The 27,509-nt window shown below is 40.1% G+C and overlaps 1 protein-coding gene across 4 annotated transcripts; it reads left to right on the top strand.

Annotated features, from left to right (window-relative positions):
- Positions 1–116: 116 nt before the first annotated feature.
- LOC122750164 (ecto-ADP-ribosyltransferase 5-like) lies at positions 117–23,244 on the top strand. 4 transcript variants are annotated; one of them, XM_043996834.1, is made up of 5 exons: positions 165–239; positions 8,979–8,989; positions 14,253–14,381; positions 20,109–20,811; positions 22,661–23,244. In XM_043996834.1, exons 3-5 carry the CDS (start codon positions 14,319–14,321, stop codon positions 22,765–22,767), a joined length of 873 nt encoding a protein of 290 aa, XP_043852769.1. In that variant the 5' UTR covers positions 165–239; positions 8,979–8,989; positions 14,253–14,318; the 3' UTR covers positions 22,768–23,244. The 4 variants fall into 4 exon arrangements, with proteins under 4 accessions (XP_043852767.1, XP_043852769.1, XP_043852768.1 ...); XM_043996832.1 differs by lacking the exon at positions 8,979–8,989 and having other exon boundaries at positions 117–239; XM_043996833.1 differs by lacking the exons at positions 165–239; positions 8,979–8,989 and adding an exon at positions 7,665–7,795.
- Positions 23,245–27,509: the final 4,265 nt, after the last annotated feature.

Raw genomic sequence — 27,509 nt, 5'->3', positions numbered from 1 at the left:
AATATTTCCTTTATTTTCCAAAGTTCTCCTAACCTCACTCACATTGATTCTGAAACTAAAAGTAAATGTTTGTTTCAGTTAAAAGGATACCAGGCCTGCCTCTCTCCTCACTCAGAGTGGGACAGAGGGCAGTTCTGAGCTCCTTCTCCGCTTGCTCCCTTCTAAAAAGATTCATTTCTGAGGCACCCGATCACTTCCCAATATACAAGAACCCTAGAGGACCTTTCCATAGAAAAGAGGTAAGCAGAACTATACAATATAAATAGTCCTTTCCATTGGCAATGTAAGTGACATGTGCTTGCAATGTTTTTGTTTCTTAAGAGAAATGGAGTGTGTTTTAGCCTCAAAGAAGTAGAGGCAACAATAGTCATTGCTTTTTACATGAAATCTGTTGTGAAAGAAATGATGTTCCATTTTCATTTAAGTTTTTAATAGCATGAACTTTTATTCAGTTTCCCAAAAGTTTTCTTGGTTCACTTCATATTTAGATTGTTAATACATTTTGAATTCATTATGATACATTTTATAAGATATTGATCCATGCTTGATTCCCACCAAACTGCTTTCCATTTTTCCAAACAGCTTTTGACCAAAAAAAAAGTCCCTCATTGAGGAGTCTCTCTTCTTGAATTTCTTGAAAAAAAAAAGCAACACAGGTTGCTTTTCTTGTAGGTTTTGCTCACTTCGACTATCTCACTCATCAACTTTTCCATTTTTTTAACTGGCAGTAGATAGTTTTAATAACTGCTACTTTATAATATAAAATGAGATCTAGAAATGCCAAGCCCCCTTCATTCCCATTACTTTAATTTAATTTCCTTTTTGTATTCTGGACTTAATAATCAACAAAATATTTCAATGTAAAAAAGACTAAGAGGCTTTTGTAAGAAACTGTGCATTTTTAGGCATAATTTGCTTTTACAAATATATATATGCATACATATGCATAGCATTAAATTAAATAATAAGGGAGTAACACAACTGTTCTACTCATTTGTATCTCCTGTACTTTTTTGTTTTCTGCACAGTCAAAAAAATGTTTTACTGGTGCTTCTTTTTTTTTCATATTTATTACTACCCACCAACATCATTCCATCCTGCCCAAATAGAACTTATCTGTTGCAATAAGTGTGTATAGTCCAGCAAAACAAATTAAAACACTGGCCATGTCTACCAATTTTGGTCTCATTCTGTATCTCAAGTCCAATATACTTCACCCAAGATGTGGGAAGTATATTTATCATCAGTCTTTCCAAGTTACTCTTGTCTGATGCTTTGAATTAAATCCTTTTAGATCTTGGCTATAGGAGACCTTTATTAGAGAAACTGGCTACAAAGTTGTCGTTTTTTTCCCAACAACAACAATTATCATCAACAATATAATTATCACAGTTAAACGTTGTACTTTAGATTTTGCAAAGCACTTAACAAGCATCATCTCATTAGATCTCACGCAGACACTCACAAAAAGATCTCACGACAACCCTCTAAGGTAAGTACTGCAGGAATAAAGATCATCTAAGTGAGGACCAGAAAAGAACAAGCACCTGTCCATAGTCACATGCTTCTTAAGAGACAGAATTCGAATCCACATCTTCTGGCTCCAAATCCAATTAGCCTTCCTTCCTTCTACCATGTACATGACAACTTTTTGCACAGATTAATAGCTTTTTTACTTTTCATTTGACTTAATATTCTATTTTCCCCAATTACATGTAAAAATAATTTTAGCATTAATTTTGAAATGTTGAGTTGCAAATTCTTTTGCTCCCTTCTTCCCTTGCCTTCCTCACTGAGAAGTGATTTAATATAGGTTACACATATGCAGTTGTGTAAAACATATTTCCATATTAGTCATGTTGTAAAAGAAAACACGGACCGAAAAAACACAAGAAAAATAAAGAAGTATACTTCCATTTGCATCCAGACTCCACCAGTTCTTTCTCTGGAGATGGAGAGCATTTTTCATTATAAGTTCTTCAGAATTGTCTCGGGTCATTATGTTGCTGAGAAAAGCTAAGTCGTTCATAGGTGATCATCATACAATATTGCTGTTACTGTATCCAGTGTTCTCCTGCTTCTGCTCATCTCACTTTGCATCAGTTCACCTAAGTTTTTCTAAGTGTTTTTTTTTTCCTAAGAGCATCCTGCTCATCATTCCTTATAGCACAATAGCATTGCATCACAATCATATACAAAAATTTGTTCAAACATTTCCCAATTTATGGACAATTTATGTTTGTTTTTACATGGGTAGGGGTTAACTTGAAGCTACCATATCATAGCTGTCTAGCATTATTATTAAACTATTTTGCATAATCAACTTCTATTTCTAATTATGGATTGGCAAAATATTAATTTTAATAACTCTGGAATAGATAAGAATTCATTTTATGTGACTTTTGATAAACTGCAGTCATGTAGTCATATCAAAGTGGATCTGCTTATCTGTTTTTGTCATAAGACTTAAGTGGCATCTTTCTTTTAAAACCATTAGGGAAATTGTTACCTATACCTTCTGCAGTAGTGAATTTTTTTAAAACTTTAGGTAGGTTGTCAGTAAGTAACCACTGTATTCAGTCTGAAAACTTAGGAATTCAGTATCCTTTTTGAAGAACCCAAAGTACTTTGCTTACTCAGCTAACTAAGATAGCCAGTAGTCCTTCCAATCTATGCCAGGGGAAGGCATTCTGGTGCCTTCAATGGCCATTCTGAATGTGATATTGACCTTCATCCCCCTCTGTCAATGGAAATGGTCATTTTTCCCATGCTCACTGAGATGAGTAACTATGGCAGATCTCTCTGGCTAGTTCCAGGCTCTGTATGTGGTAAGCAAAGGTGCCCTCCTGGTTTGGGAGAATAGCATGATTCACCAGCCTGATGGTCTTTGCCTCCTTCCCAACAATTTGCCAGCAGGGTAAAGATAAGCTCATTGGCCATGCCTATGCCCACACAGTGATTCAGGTGCCAGTTTCCCGTGCACATGGGTGGAACCCTCGGGCTGTCTCTAAAGTCCTATAATGGCAGAGAAAATGGCTAGCTTGAGTCCCCCACAAGGATGCAATGTTGGAAATGGGAAACATGGCTCTCTTGTTCACTGTGCTCCTGAGCTAGGGCACAAAGGAAACCAACACAGTTTCACTGATTTCAATCTTGTTTAGTTGCTTCCATTCCTCCAGGTTGAAGAGCCCCTTTCACTGCTTCCACTTAAAGTGAATACTTAAATACATCCATTGATCCAACATACAATTCTGGTAAAGAGTTTATTCATCAGGTTCTCAGAAATACCTCTGTGGATTTCCCTGTACAGGGTCCACACCCAGATGTCCAAGGCCTGAGCACTGCCCCATGGGGCCCAAACCCCTGCAAGCATGGAGACCACACCCAGTGACCTCACCCAGGGGCAAGCAAGGCTGTAGTAGCCTGATAGTCCTCTCTCCTCAGACAGGAATGCTCCTGTCGGCTGAGGCACCCTTGACTTCATTCTCAAAGGAAACTAGGCTAATAGATGGGGAGATGCAAATTCCAAATATTGGACACAACCAAAAACACAAATGTGAGATTAGAAATAGTGTGTGCAAGGACACAAAGATAAGAAATAGAGTCACATATGAGGAACAACTAAAAGGCCAGTTTTGTTAGACTGTAGACTGAACAAAGGGAAGAATCTGTAACAAGTTCTCAAGAGCAGGTTTGGGGCTGGGATGTGAAGGGTTTTAAGAGACAAAGAGAAGGATTTCTTTTTCATACTAGAGGCCCATTGCAGTTTATTGAGTAATAATAAGAGCTAATATTTTTGTAGTTATTTAAGGTTTACAAAGCACTTTACAAACATCTCAATTAATACTCACAACATCCCTGGGAGGTAGCAACTATTACTTTCCCCATTTTAGAGATGGGGAAACTGAGGCCCATGTAGGTTAAGTGACTTGCCCAGGGTAATACATCTAGTAAGTACCTGAGACAGAATTTTATCTCAGGTCTTCTTTTTGTCTTGTTTTGTTTTGTTTTGGCTTTTGTTTTTGGTGAGGCAATTGGGGTTAAGTGACTTGCCTAGGGTCACACAGCTAGTAAGTGTCGTGTGTCTGAGGCTGGATTTGAACTCAGGTCCTCCTGAATCCAGGGCCAGTGCTTTATCCACTGTGCCTTCTAGCTGCCCTCCCCCTTAATTTTATTATTTTTATTTATTTATTTATATTTTAGTGAGGCAATTGGGGTTAACTGACTTGCCCAGGGTCACACAGCTAGTAAGTATTAAGTGTCTGAGGCCGGATTTGAACTCAAGTACTCCTGACTCCAGGGCCGGTGCTCTATCCACTGCGCCACCTAGCTGCCCCCCCTTAATTTTATTTTAAAGATATCATCATGGGGGCTAGGTGACACAGTGGACAAAGCACCCAACCTGGACCCAGGAAGACCCAAGCCCAAATCTGGCCTCAGACACAAGGCACTCACTAGTTGCTGGACCCTAGGCATACCACCCACCTCTGACTGCCCCACCAAAAAAATGATAAAAATTCTTTACAGATACCATCCTTTCATAATAAATTCCCACCTGTAGCCTCTGTCTAAATTTATTCCTATCATCTGCCCTAATATTGAGAAAATTCTTATGAGTTAGACGTATCATCTTCCCATGTAAGAATGTAAACAGTTTAACCTTTTAACATCCCTCATGATTTATTTTTCCTGTTTACCTTTTTATGCTTCTCTAGGGTCTTGTATTTGAAAGTGAAATTTTCTATTCAGTTCAGATCTTTTCATCACAAATTCCTGAAAGTCCTCTTTTTCATTGAAGTCCCATTTTTTCCCCTGAAAGATTATACTGTTTTGCTGGATAGGTGATTCTTGGTTGTAATCCCAATTTTTTTGCCCTCTGGAATATCATATTCATAACCCTCTGATCCTTTAATGTTAAAACTGCTAGATCTTGGGTTATCCTGACTGTGGCTCCATACTACTTGAATTGTTCCTTTCAGGCTGCTCACAATATTTTCTCCTTCAACTGGGAACTCTGGAACTTGGCTATAATATTCCTGGAAGTTTTCATTTTGGGATCTTTTTCAGGGGGTCATTGGTGGATTCTTTCCATTTCTATTTTACCTTCTACTTCTAGAATATCAGGGCAATTTTCCCTGTCGATCTCTAGGAAGATGATGTCTAAGGTCTTTTTTTGATCATGGTTTTCAGGTAGTCCAATAATTTTCAAATTATCTCTCCTGGACCTACTTTGATGGGCAACTGTTTTTCCGAGAAGATATTTCACATTGCCTCTATTTTTTATTCATTTGGATTTGCTTTATTGTGTCTTGATTTCTCATAAAGTCATTAGCTTCCATTTGTTCAATCCTAATTCTTAAGTAATTATTTTCTTCAGAGAGCTTTCCATTTGGCTTTTCAAGCTGTTGACTTTTTTTAATAATAAAAGTATTTTATTATTTTCCAGTTACATGTAGAGATAGTTTTCAACATTTGTTTATATAAGACTTCCAATTTCAAATTTTTTTCCCTCCCTCCCCTCAAACCCCCGACTTTTTTTCATGATTTTCCTGCATCACTCTCATTTTTTCCTCTACCTCTCTTACTTTATCTTCAAAGTCCTTTTTGAGCATTTCCATGGCCTGAAACCAATTCATCTTTTTCTTGGAAGCTTTAGATATAGGAGCCCTGACATTGGTATCCTCTTCTGAGGGTGTACTTTGATCTTCCTTGTCACCAAAGAAACTTTCTATGGTCTGCAACTTTTTCTGTCTGCTCATCTTGCCTGCCTTTTTCTTGGCTTTTAAGTCCTTCTTAAATTGGGTCACTGCTTCCAGACTGCACTATCCCAAGCTTCAGGGGGTCCAAGGTGGTATGATTTGAGGAGAGGCAGGTTCTTCCCTTTGCATGGCCTGTTCCCTGGCCTGTAAATAACCCCAAGCCTACTTGCTCTTCAACCAGGAAACAAAATTTTGTTTTGCTGGGTTAATAGCTATGGCAAGCCTGTGCCGCTCCCCACCTGGGCCCACCACTCAAGATTGCTTCCTGGTTCCCAGCAACTGGGGTAGAACAACCAAATTCTGCCTCAGCTCCAACAGAGACACCTGTAATCTTCTCCCAGCCAATGACTTGACCCTCTCACCAGACTTCGAGCTGAATTCCAGAAGTCAATTAAGAGTCTCCTGAAGTCTCTTTCTCTGGTGAGGTAATGGTGGAGCTAGATCTATGTCATCACAACTGTGGGGTTGGGCTCTACTCCCACCCCAGTACAGCAGACCTTTATTTTGGGGGGGGGGCATTGAGGGTTAAGTGACCTGCCCAGCGTCACACAGCTAGTAAGGGTCAAGTGTCTGAGGCCAGATTTGAACTCGGGTCCTCCTGAATCCAGGGCCGGTGCTTTATTCACTGTGCCACCTAGCTGCCCTCACAGCAGACCTTTCTTGCCAACCTTCTAAGCCATCTTTGGCTGGAAAATAATCTCAGCCCATCCTTTTGGGGGTTCTGCTGCTCCAGGAATTGTCCTATGGCATTATTTGGAGGTTTTTGGCTTGATCCTGTGTGGAAGTCCAAGAGGTTACTGCCTTTCCTCTGACATCTTTGCTCCACCCCCAATTTTTTTCATTTCTTAAAAGAAATGAAGAAGCACGTGCATGAAGCCAATTTTGCATAAAACCTATTACCTCCTAATACATATACCAATCAACAATTTTTGCCCTTAGAAGTGTTTTACTCCTGTCTATAGAAGTTGTGGGCTATTTGTAACTGGATATATATAAGTTGTTTGCTGCCTTGGCAGGACTCAGGATAATAATAATGTTATTAAGAGCAGGGCAGCTAGGTGGCACAGTAGATAGAGCACTGGCCCTGGATTCAGGAGGACCTGAGTTCAAATCCAGCCTCAGACACTTGACACTTACTAGCTGTGTGACCCTGGGCAAGTCACTTAACCCCAATTGCCTCACCGCCCCCCCCAAAAAAAAAGGAGCACAGGAGCCTTCTGACCAAGAGTAAGGGAGAGGGGCAGCTAGGTGATGCAGTAGATAGAGCACCAGCCCTGGAGTCAGGACTACCTGAGTTCAAATCCAACCTCAAACACTTAACAGTTACTAGCTGTGTGACCCTGGGCAAGTCACTTAACCCCAATTGCCTCAATAAAAAAAACCAAGAGAGAGGAGCAGCTAGGTGGCACAGTGGATAGAGCACCAGATGTGGATTCAGGAGGACCTGAGTTCAAATCTGGCCTCAGACACTTGACACTTACTAGCTATGTGACCCTGGGCAAGTCACTTAACCCTCATTGACCCCCCCCCCAAAAAAAAGTAAGGGAAAACTAGGGAAGATATCAGGGTCTGGGGAGGACTCATGATTCCATGTAAAAATATGTCAAATGTCCGAGGAACCAAGTGGTGGACATTGTGAAGAAGTGAAAATGTGAGACCAGGGCAGAAGGTGGAGAGTTTTCTGCACAGGTGGATACTCAAAATCTAGTAAGTGTGGAAGACAAACCTGACCTAGGGACAAGGGGTAAAATGAAAAGGGAACATCTTGCCTTCTTCCTACCAACTCTGAAACCCAAATATTTCCTTTATTTCTCAAAGTTCTCCTAACCTCACTCACATTGATTCTGAAACTAAAAGTAAATGTTTGTTTCAGTTAAAAGGATACCAGGCCTGCCTCTCTCCTCACTCAGAGTGGGACAGAGGGCAGTTTTGAGCTCCTTCTCCGCTTGCTCCTTTCTAAAAAGATTCATTTCTTTGAGGCACCTGATCACTTCCCAATATACAAGAGCCCTAGAGGACCTTTCCATAGAAAAGAGGTAAGCAGATCTATACAATATAAATAGTCCTTTCCATTGGCAATGTAAGTGACATGTGCTTGCAATGTTTTTGTTTCTTAAGAGAAATGAAGGAGTATGTTTTAGCCTCAAAGATGTAGAGGCAACAATAGTCATTGCTTTTTACATGAAATCTGTTGTGAAAGAAATGATGTTCCATTTTCATTTAATTTTCTTAATAGCATGAACTTTTATGCAGTTTCCCAAAAGTTTTCTTGGTTCACTTCATATTTAGATTGTTAATACATTTTGAATTCATTATGATACATTTTATAAGATATTGATCCATGCTTGATTCCCACCAAACTGCTTTCCATTTTTCCAAACAGCTTTTGTCCAAAAAAAGGAGTCCCTCATTGAGGACTTTCTCTTCTTGAATTTCTTTAAAAAAGATGGGGCTGTGTTGCTTTTCTTGTAGGCTTTGCTCACTTCGACTATCTCACTAATCAGCTTTTCCATTTTTTTTTAAACTGGCAATAGATAGTTTTGATAACTGCTACTTTGTAATATAAAATGAGATCTAGAAATGTCAAGCCCCTTTCATTCCCGTTACTTTAATTTAATTTCCTTTTTGTATTCTGGACTTAATAATCAACAAAACATTTCAATGTAAAAAAGACTAAGAGGCTTGTATAAGAAACTGTACATTTTTATGCACAATTTGCTTTTACAAATATATATGCATACATATACATAGAATTAAATTAAGCTGTTCTACTCATTTGTATCTCCTGTACTTTTTTGTTCTTTGCACATTCAAAAAACTGTTTTACTGGTGTTTCTTTTTTTTCCATATGTATTACTACCCACCAACCTCATTGCACCCTGACCAATTAGAACTCATCTGTTGCAATAAGTGTGCATAGTCCAGCAAAAAAAAAAATTAAAACACTGACCATGTCTACCAATTTTGGTCTCATTCTGTATCTCAAGTCCAATATATCTCAGCCAAGATGTGAGAAGTATATTTGTCATCAGTCTTTCTAACTTACTCCTGTCTGATGCTTTGAATTAAATCTTTTAGATTTTGTATGTGAGACCTTTATTAGAGAAACTTGCTACAAAATTTTTTTCCAACAACGACAATCATAATTATCATAGTTAAACTTTGTATTTTAGATTTTGCAAAGCACTTAACCAGCATCATCTCATTTGATCTCACAAGAACCCTCTAAGGTAAGTACTGCAGGAATAAAGATCATCTAAGTGAGGACCAGAAAAAAACAAGCACCTGTCCATAGTCACATGCTTCTTAAGAGACAGAAATCGAATCCACATCTTCTAGCTCCAAATCCAATTAGCCTTCCTTCCTTCTACCATGTACATGACAACTTTTTGCACAGATTAATAGCTTATTAAATTATTTGATTTAATATTCTATTTTTCCCCAATTACATGTAAAAATAATTTTAGCATTAATTTTTAAATGTTGAGTTGCAAATTTTTTTGCTCCCTTCTTCCCTTCCCTTCCTCATTGAGAAGTGATTTAATATAGGTTACACATATGCAGTTGTGTAAAACATTTCCATATTAGTCATGTTGTAAAAGAAAACACAGACCAAAAAAAAAACCCACAAGAAAAATAAAGAAGAATACTTCCATTTGCATCTACACTCCAACAGTTCTTTCTCTGGAGATGGAGAGCATTTTTCATTATAACTTCTTTAGAATTGCCTTGGGTCATTATATTGCTGAGAATAGCTAAGCCATTCATTTTTTTTTTTTTAGTGAGGTAATTGGGGTTAAGTGACTTGCCCAGGGTCACACAGCTAGTAAGTGTTAAGTGTCTGAGGCTGGATTTGAACTCAGGTACTCCTGACTCCAGGGCCAGTGCTTTATCCACCGCATCACCTAGCTGCCCCTTAAGCCATTCATTGTTGATCATCATACAATATTGCTGTTACTGTATCCAATGTTCTCCTGGTTCTGCTCATCTTACTTTGCATCAGTTCACCTAAGTTTTTTCAGGTGTTTTTTTTTTTCTGAGAGCTTCCTGCTCATCATTTCTTATAGCACAATAGCATTCTGTCACAATCATATACAAAAATTTGTTCAAACATTCCCCAATTTATGGACATCCCCTCAATTTCCATTTTTTGGGCACCAATAAAAGAATTGCTATAAGTATATTTTTGTATTTATAGGTCCTTTTCCTTTTTGTTTTTTCTTTCTTTGGGATACAGACCTAGTATTGACTTGGTCAAAGGATATAATTGGTTTTATAGTCCTTTGGGCAGAGTTCCAAATTGTTCTGCAAAATGTTTGAATCAGTATGCAACCTCATGAAGAGGGCATTAGTGTCTCAATTTTCTCACATCCTCTTCAACATTTGCTATTTTCCTTTTCTGTCATATTAGTCAATCTGATAAACATGGGGTGGTAACTCAGAGTTGTTTTAATTTGCATTTCTCTAATCAAAAGTGATTTAGAATATTTATTCATATGACTATAGATAGCTTTCCTTACTTCATCTGAAAACTTCCTGTTCCTTTGACCTTTTATCAATTAGGCAACAGCTCTTATTTTTATAAATTGTACTCAGTTCTCTATATATTTGAGAAATGAGGTCTTTATCAGAGAAACTTGCTGCAGCGATTTCTTTTGCTCAGGATTTATTCTGATTTATTCTACTCTCTCCTTTCACCCTGTCTATCCTCAAAAGTATTTTGCTTTTGACTTTTACTTCCCCCATTCCACCCTTCTTTCTATGAACCTCTGCCCCTTCTCTTCTCTCCTTCCCCATCTACTTTCCTATAGGTTTAGATGGATTTCTATACCCAGCTGAATGTATATACCTCTTTGATCCAATTCTGATGAGTTCGACTCATGTGCTCCCTCCCACCCTGACTTCCCTCATCTTCCTTTTCATTGTAAAAGTTTTTCCCATATCTTTTATGTGAGAGAATTTATCCCACTCTACCCTTCCCTTTCCCCTTCTTCCAGTGCACTCCTCTTTCTCACCCTTTAATTTTGCTTTTTAAAATAATCACCCTGGAGGCAGCTAGGTGGCACAGTGGACAAAGCACCAGCCCTGGATTCAGGAGGATCTGAGTTCAATTCTGGCCTCAGACACTTGATACTTACTAGCTGTGTGACCCTGCCACTTTGCCACTGTAAGGTGTTTTTTTTTTAAAGGATCCCCCAGGTTTGTTAAGCCCCATATGGGCCACCAATCTATAAGGGCCAAATTTAGTATGGGAAGAACCACCCCCTCCCCAACTGTTCCTCCCAGACTGATAAGAAATGAGATTAAAAAGCCTCCTTTCAGATAAACAACAACAAAAAAATGGGGTTTATTGATGAGAACCAATTTAGAAATAAGGACAAAGAAAAGTATGACATACAACCTGTAAACTCGCCCACCAGACTCAGCTGATTCCCAATTTTAACTCTCTCTATCCCCCTTCACATCTGTGTTTAACTTTCTCACTTGCCACTGTGACCTCTTCTCTCACTCTCTCTCTCTTCTCGTCTTGTCTCTTCTCGTCTCCTTCCTCTCATCTCCTTCCCCTCCCTTTCCTCTATCCCCCAGAATAAAAAACCCTTCTCTCATGGGAAACCCGGGCTGACCACCCACACACCCCAAGCCAATTTGCTGGCACTCCTGGGGGCAGTGCCCAAGGCCAGCCAGGGCACAGAGTTTCCTTGCATACCCCTACTTGGCAGAGGTGGCTGGGGCTTAGGTTTTCCATACATATCCCCTCTGGGTAGAGGTGGGTACAACAAGGCTTTCTAATTTTAGCCAAGATAGGGTCCACCAAATCACAATCAATTCTTACACCACTGAGCTGCCACTTGGGGTAGCAATTTAAAAGGAGAGAACAGAATGTATTCAATAGGTGCTACAAAGGTGAAATAAGCAGGTCTTGGTGACAGATTGGATATGGGGCGTGAGAGGTTAGTGGAGACTGGAAGTCAGCAGAGAGGTTAGGATAGGAAATATAAATTTTAGAATCATCAGATAGAAATGATGCTTAAATCTATGGAAACTGATGAGATCACCAAGTGAAGTAGTATAGAGGGAGAAGAGAAGAAGGCCTAGGACAATACCCTGTGGAACATCGATGGTTCATGGTGATAGGAAGGAGGATCCAACAAAGGAGACAAAGAAGGAGGGGTCAAATAGGAGAACCAGAAGAAGAAAGTACCAAGGAGGAGACAGTGATCAGCATTGTCAAAAACTGCAGAGATGTTTAGGAGAATGAGGACTGAGAAAAGAACATTGGCTTTGGCAATTAAGAGATCATAGGTAACTATGCAGAAAGCAGTTTCACTTGGATAATGAAGCTGGAATCCAGATTGTAGAGAGTTAATAAGAAAGTGGGCAGAAAGAAAGTGGTAAACATTTCCAAGATGTTTGCCCACAAAAATGTAGGAGAGCTATGGGACAAGAATTAGCAAGGATGAAAAGATCAAGTGAGGGGCTTTTGAGGATGGGAGAGGCATAGGCATATTTATAAACAGCAAAGAAAGAAATAGTAGACAGAGGCAGATGGAAGTTAAGTGAGAAAATAGGAATGATAGAGGGGACAATCTACTGGAGGGGACAAGATGGAATGGGATATCTTGCACAGGCAGGGGAGTTTATCTTGGGAAATAGAAGGACCACTTTTTTATTTGAGACAGGAGTGAAGAAGAAGATAGTGGCAGAAGGCATCTGAGTGACAGGGGATGAAGAAGAAGGGAAAGGAGGGTATTCACAGCAAATGGCTTAAATTTTGGAGTAAATATGAGGCAAGGTTCTCAGGTGAGACAGTGGAGGGAGAGCCATGGGAAATTTGAAGAAAGATGAAAAGGTTTAAAAGAACTACTGTGGGGGCAGCTGGGTGGTGCAGTGGATAGAGAACCGGCCCTGGAGTTGGGAGGACCTGAGTTCAAATCCAGTCTCAGACAATTAACCATTACTAGCTGTGTGACCCTGGGGAATTAACTTGGCCTCAATTGCCTCACCAAAAAAAAGAACTACTGTGGAGAGTAGGATAGTGAGTTGATGAGGGTGGTATTATTATACTGTTGCAAAAATTTCTAAGTCTGATGAAGAAATAGAAACAGCTAAGTCTCCGAGCCATAGAAAGATAGGTTTATTGAGAGAGGGAGAGGGTACCTGTCTCACAATAAAGCCAGTCAGTCGGGGTAGGATTTGAAAGACCCTGAGCATAAGGATCAAGAGGTTTTTATACTCCTACAGGGCTTCTAAGTATTTATACACTAATTTTATACAAATCCCTCCTATTATATAATCTAAATGATACAGAAAAGAGAAATCGAGACACAGTAAAGACATAGTAGTCATGATCAAGGATGTCCACATGGCTTATGGGGACAGGGATGGGACAGGGACATGGGCACAGTTTTGCTCGGCAGACTGCCAAGTCAGGGATTTGGTCAAGTTAGTAAACCAAATGGGGTTATGTTTAGGGTTCTCAATACTGATTGGCTACTTCAGATTAGAAGATACTATTTTTAGTGTTGTGGTTAACCGCAATGTACTTTGGAACCACCATGGAGAGGGACATCAGTCAAGGGCAAATTTATAAGAAATCGACTAAAGACTATACATTACATAATATCTATGCTCTGTGCTGTGATTACTACCACAGTTAAATCACTTATATCTAAGGGGGGGGGCGGGAATCTCACTCACAATACATTGTCTAGCAGCAGTGAGGACCTAGTTCAGGCTCTATAACACAGAATTGCAGTGGACCCAATCAGAATGGTTGCATGAATTTCTTCACCTTTATGCAGAAGTGCATGTTTAGGAGAGAAGACAAGGTGATGGTAAGAATGGCTAATGCTGAAGCTTGGAAGGGTGATATAACAGTGTCAAAGACCCAAGAGAAGAGGACAGTATGGAATTTTACTAGTTCACCAAAGGGTCAATTTGAGGAAAGGAGGAAAGTGAGACTACTGCAGAAGTTTCCACGTGGTTGCTTGAACTGAAACCAGGTATGGCATGTGTATGCTTCCACCAAGAGCCAATGCCCATGGGCCAAGCCATCCATGCTAACCTACCTATACACTCCCTGTTTCTCCAAGAACCTATATTTATAGGGGAGGTGGGGAATAAATTAAGCAACAATATAGAAAGTACATACAAAGCATTTTATATGGGGCATAAATAACTTGAGGTTAGGAAAATGTTTCACAGATGAGAGGGAGCTTGAGGTCAACCTTGAAAGGCATTAGGGCTTTTAGGAGGTGAAGTTCATTTGAACTATGAGACACAGCCTGGGCAAAGGCTCAGAGATGGGAAATACAATGTCAAGTAAGACTTTCTGTCTGGAAGGTAAAGTTCTTGAGATGATCATAAAAAATCAGTCTGAAAAGATAGGATGGAGTCAGATAGAGATGCACTTTAAATGTCAGTGATGTTTGTATTTGATCCTAGAAGCACAAACAAGAATCTACCTTTTCAATTTCTCCTTTTGAATTTCAGCAGAGAGATCAGAATAGAAGAGGAAAAACCCAGCAAGAAGATCTTGAAGACTAACCAAACAACAATATGAAGTACACAAGGGTCATTTACATTGTCACTGTCCTGATGTTTCAGCTAATTACATCTGGAGTGAGTGGTCCATGTTACCCACATACACTATGCCTCCTTTCCAACCCAGGAAAACAAAATAGGGTGATCCTAGGGCTCAGTCAGAAAAAGTTAGGGTGTGAATGGAAGGGATGAAAGATAACACTCATGAGGAAAGGGCAAAGAAAGTAGAGTTCATCCATCTGAAAGTGTCAAGGCTGATGGGGAAATGAACATAATAGAGCAAGCACCTACTATGGGGAAACAATGTATAAAGGACTCCATATAAACAATATACATATATATGTATATATATATGTATATATATGTGTATATATATATATATATATATATATATATATATATATATATATATATATATATATATAAGTGCTTCAAGGGGCTGAGTGACTCTTCCTAGCCAAAGGACGGGGACAGGTATCATCTAATGCACAAGCAATTATTAAATACCTACTAGGTGCCAGACACTGTGGTAGGCATCAGGTTGCAAAGACAAAAAAATGAAAGTCGATTCTCTCAAAGAGCTTAATCTACTAGGGAGAGGATCATAGTTTATGAGATTGACTGAAACAAGAAGAGTGTAGGGTAGAGGGTAGAGGTAGAGGGCAAGAAGAATTCAAAGCACTGAGAATGATTGGGTATGAACACAAGTAACCAAGGGAAGCATGGGAATTCCAGGGTTCAGTCTTTGCAATTTTGTTATTGTTATTTTGTTGATTTAGTTGTGCCCAGCTCTTCGTGACTCCATTTGGGGTTTTCTTAGCAAAAATACTAAAGTGGTTTGCCATTTCCTTCTCTGGTTTATTTTACAAATGAGGAAACTGGGGAAAACAGAGTCAAGTGGCTTGCCCAGGGTCACAGCTAGTAAAGCATCTGAGACTGGATTTGAACTCAAGTCCTCCTGTCCCCTGGGCTAGTACTCTACCCACTGGGCCTCATAACTATCCAGTCTTTGAAATGGGTCCTGTCTAATCAAATGTCACAATGACTACTCTGATCCCCTCTGTCTGAAGGCCAAGTGTGTGACATTTCCACACCATCACCCCAAGTTTCTCTAGTACTTTTAAAGGCTTTGGAGAAAGGGCTCTTTTATCCCTACCATTACCTCAAGAGCCCACTGATTATGTTCCCAAAATTTTAGGGGTCCAAGAATCCCAGTTTCACTTAACCACTTAAAAATAAGATTAACTTTTACAAAAGTACATTTCCTTCAAAGGTTGAGCAAGAACAGAGCTTAACTCGGTTCCTAAGTACTTAGACTCACCTAGTACCAAGTCTCCCCACAGCTCCCAGGCTTGTGATCCAGGACCCTGGATTCTCAGGGCTTCCCTTTAGCCTAATGGCAACATCCATCCTGACTTCTTGGGATCTGATGTCCCCATAATTCAAGTTCCCAGGTGCAGGATTTCTCTCCATCTACCTCAAACTGAAAAAGGACAAAGAAAACAAGACCAATATGCCAAGCCCAATACGGGGCCACAAGATCTAAGGAGAGAAGAAGGTGCCCTCAGGCCCTTTCCCAGTTACTATGTGGTTCTCATGCTGTGGATGAGCAAAACCTTCACCCCAAGACAATAGCAAAAAGAAAGTGTAGCCTTGTCTCCCTCTGGTGGATCTGAAGACAGCCAGTTAAGGTGACACAACCAATAAAAAGAGGCAGACCACCACCAGATATCCTCTCCCAGAAGTGGTTCCCTGACATCCCCTACATGGCTGCCTACATCTTAGGGAGTCTAGGCATGTGCCAAATCCCTACCACACAAGCTTTTTTGGCTACTTGTGTTCATCATTCTCAATGCTTTGAATCCTTTTCTTGCCCTCTGACCTAAATCCTTCTTGTTTCAATTGACCCTATAACCTATGATCCCCTCCTTAGTAGATATTACATCCCTTGGGAGGAGCAACTATTTCATTTTTTTTTTTTTGGTCTTTGCATCCTGATAATTAACAGAGACAACAAGCATTTCTTAAATGACTACTATGTGCCAGGCACTGTGCTAAATAATGGAGATACAAAGGAAGGTAAAAATGTTGCCTGCCCTTGAGGAGTCCAGTTTTTAAATGGGGAAACAATGTATAAAGGACTTCATATAAACTATATCTATATCTATATCTATATATATCTATATGTGCTTAGTAAAATGTTCATTGAACTGAATTGAAGAAAACAAACAAAGAAGGTGCAAAATTGTACATTAAGGATGCAGTCTGAAGCTGCTATAATGGGACTACAAACAGGATTGATGTGTAGAGGAGGAGGGGAAGGAGTTGGCCAAAGTCTCTATCAGTCATCCCCTCCTTGCTCCCAAATAGAACCTCATAGTGCACATCTCTGCCATATTCACTCAGAGCCATTTTGACTAAGGCCAGTCAGGCCAAGGAATCTCTTCTTCAGTGGAGAAGAAGGGACAAGATCTTTGAAATTAAGATGACTGCTCCAGTTCTTGGCCAGAAAATGAGGGCTAAGGAGATTGAGAGGTTTCTGTGGGAGAAAAGCAACCTGCAATTTAGCTAAAATATCAAATATCATTTGTTAATATACGAGATTCCAACTGGAGAGATTTTTGTACAAGAGGATTCCTTCTGCAAGTCAGAAAGCCCTCTAACCCAAATAATTTTCAGCTCATATTTTAAACTACTCATGAGACAAAAGATGAGATTCCCCAGAAATGGAAAACATCAGTGGTGGAAGAAAGGTCTCAGAACTGTCTCAATTGGCCATTTACGTTTAATAAAGACTAGTTAGTGATTATAGCACATCAGAAAAACTTCAGGAGGAAAGGAATTTTTTTGAATCCCATTTGTTTAGTGGTGATTATTAGTTTTACAAATCAGTAATTTTGGGGGGCAGGGCTATGAGGGTTAAGTGACTTGCCCAGGGTCACACAGCTAGTAAGTGTCAAGTGTCTGAGGCCAGATTTGAACTCAGGTCCTCCTGAATGCAGAGCTGGTGCTTTATCCACTGTGCCACCTAGCTGTTCCCCAAAATCAGTAATTTTAAAATGGAAATAACTTGACCAAAAATATGTCATGCAATTTTGACACCATTTAAAATAGTTGAGTGCAGAAAGTGAAAGGCCATAATTGGTCTCCACTGTACCATACTGCTTCCCAATGTATACCAGTACTTATTGTCCTTAGCATTATGGGGATCAAAAAATCAGGCAGAATAACAATTAAACATATAAACCCAAATGATCCTGTTTAAACAAAGATCGAATTACTATGAACAGTGTTCCAGTTCTCCATGGCACAGTTTTCTGTTTTTATAGGTTTAAAGAGTAAATGAAATAAGCAATAGTGTGAAAATACCAAAAATGCTATTGCAGTTTCTCTGTTTTCATTCTAGTTCTGTGATAATCTAAGTTTTACATTCTAAAGCAAGGTGTTGCATGAGCAACCTTTTGATTTCCTAAGAATGTGCTTGTCATGTTAGCCCTAAATATTAAGGTTCCTTCAAAATAGAGTTCATCTTGTTCTTCCTCTCAGCAGTGAGAGGAAAGCTTGTGTCCAGACCAGGTCTCCTGGTCCTAAGTTCTTTCTGGGAGGATGGAAAGATCACAGCTCCTCACAGAGTCATAGAATTCCAAGGTTGGAATTTGCCTCAAATGTCCACTACCTTTTTAATCCTTCTAGCAATTTCAATATTCCCAACAAGTCAGTGTTCGATATTTAAAAGACCTGCAGTGATAAAGAACTCATTTCTGTCAAGACCACCCATCCCCATACAATGAAAAATACTTCATCCCCAACACACATTAGCCACTCCATATGCTTTCTCGATGCTGGTTGGGCAATGCTTCTGTGTATTTAGAGAAATATCATTCACCCCTGATATATGGCTTATATCCTCAGTCTCTCCTTCCAGAGGTAAAAAAAAATTGGGGCAGGCAAGGTTTAAGTATTTGCTGGCATTTGTGTTCTCCAAATAGGAAGCATGAATTGGCAGTGCTTTTCTTTGCACGCATTGGTCACAAGTATTAGACTCCTTGGAGACATCTAAAGCTATCTTGGGCCAGACAAATCTGTTTCTTACCAGCTCTAGGATCCTTGTTTGAACCATATTCCCATAGCCATCACATGGAACTCTCATGGCCATAGAGTGGTATACTCTGAATTGTACCAAATGCTTCCTGTTGTTCCATGCATGGAACGAATCACAGGAGAGTCCAGCACTCTGCTGCATAGCTCCAGCTTCTGCCATTTTCTCCACAGTAAGATTCTTTCTGCCTACTGGAAGTCCCTTAGCATCATTAACTTGCCTTTTTGCTAGTATCCCTTCTCTTATTGCTTCATCCACCATCTGCTCTTGCTGCCAGTTATCCACAGACAACCAAGGTAAGAAAAATTGGTAAAATGAAACAAGATTAACACTTCCATTTTGTGGAAGTCCCAAGCTCTCAACTACACTTCCACTTAGCTCTAGTCCCACTGCATGGGGATCACACATACATGCCTCTTCCAACCTTTCTGTATCAGTCCAGCTTCAGTACCATGTGGCCTTTGTTCGCCCATGTGCACTGTAGTTTTCCCTGGCTTGTAGCATATACTGAAGTCATATTGGCTAGTGGTGCTGCCCATATCTGCAAAATGGTATCTGACTTGGCACTGGTCAAACTATGAGTCAATGGATTATCATTAGTCCACACATGGAATTTTGCTCCATTCATATAGTCTTTGAACTTTTCAGTGACAACCCACTTCAAAGTCAAGAACACAAGCTCCTAGACAGGGTAATGAATCTGACTGTCAGCCAAATCTCTACTGGTAGATGCAGTTGATCTCTGGTACTTATCCCTCAGGCTAGCTCCTAAAAGTTCCAGGCTGGCACCTTTGTCAAGAACAAAAAGGGTTTTACTTGCTTATGCATAGGCCAACACTGGCTTATTTGTAAGGAAGCTGATGACATTTGAAGGATTTTTTTTCCACAATCATCAATTCAAAGAACTTTGTTAATTTTTAAGACAAGTTTTCATTCTTTACCATTTAATTTCTGAATTTCCTCGGTGATATATTCATGGGTTGGGTCAGTTAGTGGATAAGTAATAGCAAGATACTTAAATTTGTGATGATAACCACCAAATCCCCTATAGAGTCTTTAAATCTCAAAGACTGAGTGGACCCAGTCAATTCAGAACCTCTTCTACATTCTCTGGGTCAAGGCTCACATTTTTTTCGCATAACAGGTGACCCACAGACTTACTAACAAAAGTTTTTGGCATACTGACAGTTTCAGAGCAGTTTTCTTTGGTGGATCCAGCCCTTTCATCAGTCTTTCTCCCTGTTCTTCCAATGATTTTCCAAAGACTATGAGAAGCCAGTGTGGTGGTGCATGTTTATAATCCCTCCTACTGGGGAGGCTGAGATTGGTGGATCACTTGAGCTACAGAGTTCTGAGCTGCAGTAGGACTGAAGCCAGTGAAGTACTCCAGCACCAACATGGTGAGCCCATGGGAGAGAGGAAGGGGAGAAGAGTACTGGGGGAGCAGGCAGCACTAGGCTGCTAAAGCTTCACTGTCAATTAGCAGTGGGACCAGCTTCCACTGTCCTTCCAGCCTGGGCAAGATAGGAAAACCAAATCTCAAAAAGAGGCCATCTAAATCCACTTTCACTTTCACTTTCACCACCAGGTGTTTCATGTCTCTTATTACCTTCTCTATCAGCCATTGCTATTGTTGAAATGCTTAAAAAAATATGAAGACAGTGATGATATTCTGAATGCAACTGAGATTTCCTTCTCCTTTCCAGGAGAGAGTTGGATTGCCAGAAAAAAATGTCATTAGCCTTGAAAACAATGCTTTTGATGACCAATATGTGGGCTGTGAAGACAAAATGAAGATGTGGGCAAAAAAACTCTTAGATCAAGAAAGGGAAAAGGACTTAAATTTCAACAAAGTTTGGGAAAAAGCAGAAAAAGAATGGGAAAGTATGTCTACTGAGAAGAAAACAATGGAAAAGCCATTTGAAATTGCTGTGATTGCCTACACAATGGATGAAAATATGTTTTATAAAGACTTTAATCAAGCAGTGAGAGAATGCTGTAAGTCCCGGGAGGCTTATATGAACAACTTCCATTTCAAAGCTTTTCATTTCTATCTGACCAGAGCTCTTCAAATCCTGAGAGGACCATGCTACAATGTTTATAGGGGCGTCTCTGTGAAGCAGTACCCTGATGGGACACGGGAGATGCGCTTTGGTCAATTTGCTTCAACTTCTTTTTATGAAAATGTGGCCAGAAACTTTGCAAATGGCTCAGGGACTTTCTACAAAGTGTATACCTGTAAAGGGGCTAAAATTGAACACTTATCAGTCTTTCCACATGAAAAGGAGGTGTTGATTCCCCCATATGAAGTGTTCACTGTCTCTAGCTTCTCAGATTTTGAATATTTAAAAAAATTTGAGGTAAAGAGCAATGGAATATTTAGCAAATTTAACTGCGCCTACCTAGAAGGTGAGCTGGGGTCTGGCACAAAGCAGGACTTGGGTTGGGCTCTGATGAGATCAGACTGGAGGTCATAATGGTTGGGCTGGCATTTACTACATTGTTGGTCTTGGTGTAAAGAAAAGTGGGTTCTAATCTCTGCTCCTGACAGTATCTAGCTATGTGTCCAGTGGTTGAACTAGAGAGCTACTGTTGGGTTGAAGTAGATGGTGACTAGGGTCACTTCCATTTCCACTGCTGCCATGGGAGAAAAAAATTCACCCAAGGACACACAGGTGATAAGTAGAAGATCCAGGATTGAAAGCCAGGACCTCTGGGCTCCAAATGCAGTGCTCTTGGTACTACAGCCCCCTGGACTAGGGTGAGAGAGTCCTAACAAACATAGTATCTGACAACTGAGAAATTGAGAACTTCTGCTAATTAAAAATTAGTCTCTGAGCCTATTCCCAGACCCAGTCACCTGGAGCCCAGTCAGTAATGCTGCTCCAGGAAGTTGTTCTTATGGACTTGAATACAAGTAGCTGAGAGAGACTGGGCAGCCTTCATTCCTTGAGATCACTTTAGAAAAACACAGACATTCTCTGTCTAGAAAGCATGGGTACAATGGAGCCTGGTGAGGCAAAGACTGGAGGTAACATTCAGGCATGTCTCTCAATCACATAGACTTCTTAAGGAGGCACTTGGTTCCCCATGACTCTGGGTCTCAAATGGGAGATAACCAACCATTCTTAGGGGATGGTGCCAAGAGGCTTCTTAGCTAGGTGTTGGATTGATGATTCCTGAGGTCCTTTCCAACTCTAATCCTCTGTGATGCTATGGATTAGATGGGTAACTTGTGGTGAACCATGTGACCTCGATGGCCAAGAGGCAGTGTGTCCTAAGGGAAACAGCACTGCATTAGGAGTCAAAAGCCATGGGTTCAAATCCTGGTTATACCACTTACTACTTGCATGACTTTGGGCAAGACCCTGCCTCATCTCCCTGGGCCTATATTTCTCCATCTGTAGAATAAGAAAGTTGCATTAGATCATTTCTAAGGTGCCTTGCAGCTCTGGAAATTAATCTATACCTTAGATTCCAGTATTCTCACAGACTTCATGTCTGTGGTTATCCTTTCTGGAAATCCTTTCCTTCAGGTGGAGGGAAGTTGAAGGTGATAGGCCACCAGCTATTTTCAGGAATAGAAGATACATACCCTGTTCTGCCAAATGAGCAATGCAGATTGGACTGAGATGGGACTGGGATACTGGGAGCACTGGGACCTAGAGCACAGAGTAAGGGGCCTGGGCCTAGCCCCTTTGATCAGGCCCTTCCTGAAGCTGAGATGGAGCCCATAGCAAGGGCTGGGCTGGGCTGAGCTTAGGGCCATCTAAGGCCCAGCTCTAAGAAATGGAAGCATGTGTTTCTGTTTCAAAGGAAGAGAACAATTAATTTGCTACAAGGCCCTGGTAAGGAATTGCTCTCCTCCCCTCCCTCCTTCTCTGGGCTCCACCCATGGGGCCTGCAGGGACCCTGTCCCAGCACCTCCAGACACACACCCCACTCTCTCCATTTTGAGCAGACTTGGAAACAGGCTCAAGAAGCTGCTAAAATCCCATATAATCCACAGCAGGATGGAAGGAACCCATTGAGGCTATGGACCCTGTGAGCCAGTGCTCAGTCCAGAATGTCCTCCAGTATTTCCCTAACTATCTCTGGTGGCCTCTGGTGAGAGGAGGTCAGGGATGAGGAGAGGAGGAAAAGAACAGACCCTGCCTCCTAATATGTGATTCCCCAATCTTCCAGCAATGATAGGGAGAGAATGGGGGCAGGCTTCCAAGTTGGGCTCACCCTTGTTCCTATATTCTTTCCTTTCCAGCTCCTGGAAATAAGGCAGTGGGCCCTGGACAACTGACAACCATCTTCTTCTCTGGAGTTTTCACCCTGGTCTTCCAAGCTCATTCCCAGCTCTTGACAGGGTTCTGACTACACAGGACACCCATATAGTCAGTGATATCTTGGGAAATATTATGAACTGGCTTTTCCCTTCCCCCAAAAAGGAATGAACCCACAACACACTTTAAAATATAATCTGCTTTATTAATATTTTCTATCACTTTCTTATGTCTAGACTAGCAATAAAACAATAACTGATGTGTTCCATGCCTATTTCTCAGCATAAACATTAACACTGAAAATTTAACAATCAATCAGCTTTCTCAGGCAAGTTGGATCTGCATGTAGGTCTCTCAGCACCATGGACTGAGGCAATGTCTAGTTATAGATAACTCAACTTGGTCCTAAAGAAGAGGGGGACGGTTTGAGTTTAGTCTTATCTTTCCCCACAATAACCCATAGCAGGGGTTAACATGGAAATGTTTTAAAGGTTTCACATAATCATAAACTGTGAGATTATCACGTTGAAATCATAGATAAATGATTTCTCACCATTAGTTGGCTTTTATTCTTTTTTTTAAGGAATAAACATTTTTTTATTTATAGTTTTGGGTTCCAATTTTTATCCCTCCATCTCTCCTTCCCTTCCCCCCTCCCTGAGGTGGTCATCAATCAGATACAGGTTATTCCTGTGTGATTATGTAAAACATTACCATATTAGTAATTTTGTTTAAGAACACTTGGATAAAAGAAAAAATGAGTGAAAAATAGCATGCTTCAGTCTGTGTTCAAATAATGTCAGTTCTTTTTTTGGAGGTGGATAATATGTTTCATCAATAGTCTTTTGGGGTTGTCTTGGATCATTGTATTGTTGAGAATAGTCAAGTCATTCACAGTTCTTCATCAAATAATATTGCTGTCTCTCCACAATGTTTACTTGGTTCTGCTCACTTCACTATACATTCATACAAGTCTTTCCAAGCCTTTCTGAACTTAACCTGCTTGTCATTTCTTATAGCACAATAATCTTCCATCACCATCATATACCTCAGTGAAACAATTAACAACTTAGCAAAGTTTCAGGAGATAAAATAAACCCACAGGAATCATCAGCATTTCTATATAGTAATACAAACAAAACCCAACAACAAGAGATAGAAACAGAAAACATGGCTGTCACAAGAATAGCCACCTCCTTAAAAAACACTGTGTCCCTGTGGCCTCTATGACAAAATATAGAATCTCCTTTATTTTTCATTTAAATCTCCTTAAAATATACTGCCTGCCAGCACCCTTCCAGTCTTATTTCTTAATTCCCCTCCTTGTTCCTCCTTTTTCTTCTAGTCACATTGGCCTGCTGGATAATCTCTTTGCTTGCCATTCCATCTCTTACCTCTGTATCTTTATATAGTTTGTCATAGTGAGGCTGAATTTATTTCTTTTTTTGGTGGGGCAATTAAGGTTAAGTTACTTGTCCAGGGTCACACAGTTAGTAAGTGTCAAGTGTCTGAGGCCAGATTTGGACTCAGGTCCTCCTGAATCCATGGCCAGTGCTTTATCCCCACTGTGCCACCTAGCTTCCCCCCACTTTATTTTTATTTATTTATTTATTTGTGGTGAGGCAGAATTTAAACTGAGGCCTTCCTGACTCCAAGTCAAGGGTTCTCTCCACTGTGCCAAGTAGCTGCCTAGCCAGCCCTCTTTAACCACCCTCCCCACCTTGTCTAGGACAACCTTTATTCAGCTTCTTAGAATTCCCGTTTCTTTTGGAATACAGCTCAATTGCCATTTCCTGGTATAAGGCTTTCTGGTCCCCCCAGTTGTTAAAACTCACTTCTTGAAATTGCCTCATATTATCTTGTATATATTTTTCATTTACTTATTTGTGTGTATGTTTCTCTTTCTTTCTTTCTTTCTTTCTTTCTTTCTTTCTTTCTTTCTTTCTTTCTTCCTTTCTTTCTTTCTTTCTTTCTTTCTTTCTTTCTTTCTTTCTTTCTTTCTTTCTTTCTTTCTTTCTTTCTTTCTTTCTTTCTTTCTTTCTTTTTTGCAGAGCAATAAGGGTTAAGTGACTTGCCCAGAGTCACACAGCTAGTAAGTATCAAGTGTCTGAGGCCATATTTGAACTCAGGTCCTCCTGAATCCAGGGCTGGTGCCTTATCCACTGTACCACCTAGCGGTCCCCAAGTGTGTATGTTTCATTCCCCCAGTACAATGCAAACTTCTTGAGGACCTGGAATGGATTTTTTTTTGGTCTTTGTATTGCCACAGTTAGCCTAGTATCTCATATATAACAGGTACTTAATAAATATTAATGTAATAAGTAAATAAAGTATTAAGTGTTTGTGGATACAAATAACATGAATGAAACAACCCTATCTCCCAAGGAGTGTGTAAATATATTATAAAAGTATTTTATTATTTCCTAGTTACATATAGAGATAGTTTTCAACATTTGTTTTTATAAGATTTCTGGTTTAAAATTGTTCTCCTTCCCTTCCCCCTTTCCCAAGACAGCAAGTAATCTGATATAGGTTATATATGTAATATCACATTAAACATATTTTTACATCAGTCATGCTATGAAGGAAGAATTAGAGCAAAAGGGAAAAACCTCAAAAAAGAAAAACAAAAAAATAGTAATAGTATGGTTCAATCTGCATCTGGATGCCACAGTTCTTTTTTTCTGGATTTGGAGAGCATTTTCCATCATGAGTCCTTTGGAACTATCTTGGACCATTGTATTGCTGAGAAGAGTCAAGTCTATCACAGTTGATCAACACATAATGTTGTCGATACTGTCTACAATGTTCTCCTGGTTCGGCTCATCTCACTCAGCATCAGTTCATGTAAGTCCTTCCAGGTTTCTCTGAAATTTGCCTGCTCATCGTTTCTTACAGCACAATAGTATTCCGTTACATTCATATACCACAACTTGTTCAGCCATTCCCCAATTGATGGGCATCCCCTCAATTTCCAATTCATTGCCACCACAGAAAGAGTGTTTATAAATATTTTTGTATGTGTGGGTCCTTTCCTCTTTTTTATGATCTCTTTGGGAAAAAGACCTAATAGTGGTATTGCTGGGTCAAAGGGTACACACAGCTTTAAAGCCCTTTGTGCATAGTTACGAATTGCTCAGGGAGTATATATTCTAAATTACAAGGATATAAGTACATACAGAATAAATACTAGAATAAACAAAATTGTTAAATACAAGATAATTTGAAAGAGAAATTACTAGCAGTTGGAAATATTTGGGAAACATTTCATATAGAAAGTGGGTACTCAAGCTACATGTTGAAGGAAGAGAGGGACTCTACAAGGTGAGGTGAAAGAATTTATTCCAGGCATGGGGTATGGTTATTGCAAGGGCACTGGGATGGTACATAATGTGACATTTGGGACAGAGGAATAGAATTAAGGCCTGTTTAGCTAAATAGTGTGCAGAAAAGGTTGTTGGATTACAATGAGACTGAAAAGATAGGTTGGGGGGTTGGCTTTTATTCTTAAATCAATCATTTTCCCACACACATCTACCCATTCAGCTTTCCCTTGTAACAGAGGCAAAGAAATCCAAAAGACACAGGGATTCCCAGAAGCCCAAAGGCCTGGAGAAAACTGAGCTTTAGAGCCATTTTATTATAAGTTTGTTATGTCCCATCAACTATGTCACAACAATATATTGCCTTGGTCTGTAGGTGCCAGGGGCTATTCAAGTTCTTGGAGTGTCTAGTTAAAGACTAGGTACTCCTGGGAGAGGCTTCGATATCAGGTTATCCTCTGTCCTTCACCTTAGCAACAATGAGTTACTCAGATCCTTCCAAATGCAACCCAGCAGAGATACAGAATAGAATAACAGATGGGTCTCTCCATCTATGCAGATGACAGACTTTAATGATCCCCAATGAACTGAGCTACCCTGCCACACAATGGTTTCTCCTGGCTCTCTTCCCCAGCCCTACTTCCAAAACACTCAGCTACACAGCTATATAATATAAGGGACAGGTTAACACCAGCCTAGAATCCTGGTCTCCCTCTGCTCCTGTAAATTACCTATAGACATAGATGTATAGGGTATCTAGCTAGTGCAGTAAATAGAGCCCTAGGCTTAGAGTCAGGAAGACTTGAGTTCAAATCCAGCCCCAGACTCTTACCCTGGGCAAGTCACTTAACCCAGTTTGAATCAGTTTCCTCATCAGTAAAATGAGAAGGAGAAAGAAATGGCAAACCACTTTGCCTTTTGGAAGTCTTTGGTATCTTTGGCAAGAATGGCAAATGGGGTCACAAAGGGTCAGACATGAATGAAACAACTGACCAACAACTATAGGGATGGAGTAGAAGCTGATGCCTCCCTTAAGGTCATTGATGGCAGATATTGACTTTCTTCTATCAGGTCTCCTCCAACACATTGCCCCCTCTGTCATTCCCATTCTTTCACTTATCTTCAATCTCTCCCTCTCTATTGGCTTATTCCTACTGCCTAAAAAAGTGGTCATATCTCTCCTATCCAGAAAACATCCTCACCTGACCCATCCCTGTTCATGATTTTCATAATTCTGTTCTTTGTAGCTAAACTCCTCCAAAAGGCCATCTACAATAGGTGCCTCCCTTGAACAAGTAGAAGGCTTGAGAGCAAAGAGGGTCAGAGTTGAACAGGATAATAGGGAATATCTAGTCCAAGTCCCTTTTTTTACAGAAAGGGACCCAGAGACCACAGTGAGAAAGGAACTTGTCCACAGTCACCCTGCTAGTCCATAACAGAACTAAGGTTTCAACCAGGTCCCCCGATTCCATTTGGCCCTGTTCACGCTAAGCTCCACAGAGGTTTTTTT

Source organism: Dromiciops gliroides, chromosome 3 (assembly GCF_019393635.1).
Source record: "Dromiciops gliroides isolate mDroGli1 chromosome 3, mDroGli1.pri, whole genome shotgun sequence".
NCBI classification, from domain to species: Eukaryota; Metazoa; Chordata; class Mammalia; order Microbiotheria; family Microbiotheriidae; genus Dromiciops; species Dromiciops gliroides.
The sequence above is the reverse complement of the archived record's forward strand: the minus strand, read 5'-3'. Positions and strand labels throughout refer to the sequence as shown.

Coding starts and splice junctions, on each gene's coding strand:
- LOC122750164 (XM_043996832.1), top strand. CDS start 14,319: ATGAAGTACACAAGGGTCATTTACATTGTCACTGTCCTGATGTTTCAG. Junction 14,382..20,108: donor TTCAGCTAATTACATCTGGA/GTGAGTGGTCCA, acceptor TCTCCTTTCCAG/GAGAGAGTTGGATTGCCAGA. Junction 20,812..22,660: donor TAACTGCGCCTACCTAGAAG/GTGAGCTGGGGT, acceptor TTTCCTTTCCAG/CTCCTGGAAATAAGGCAGTG.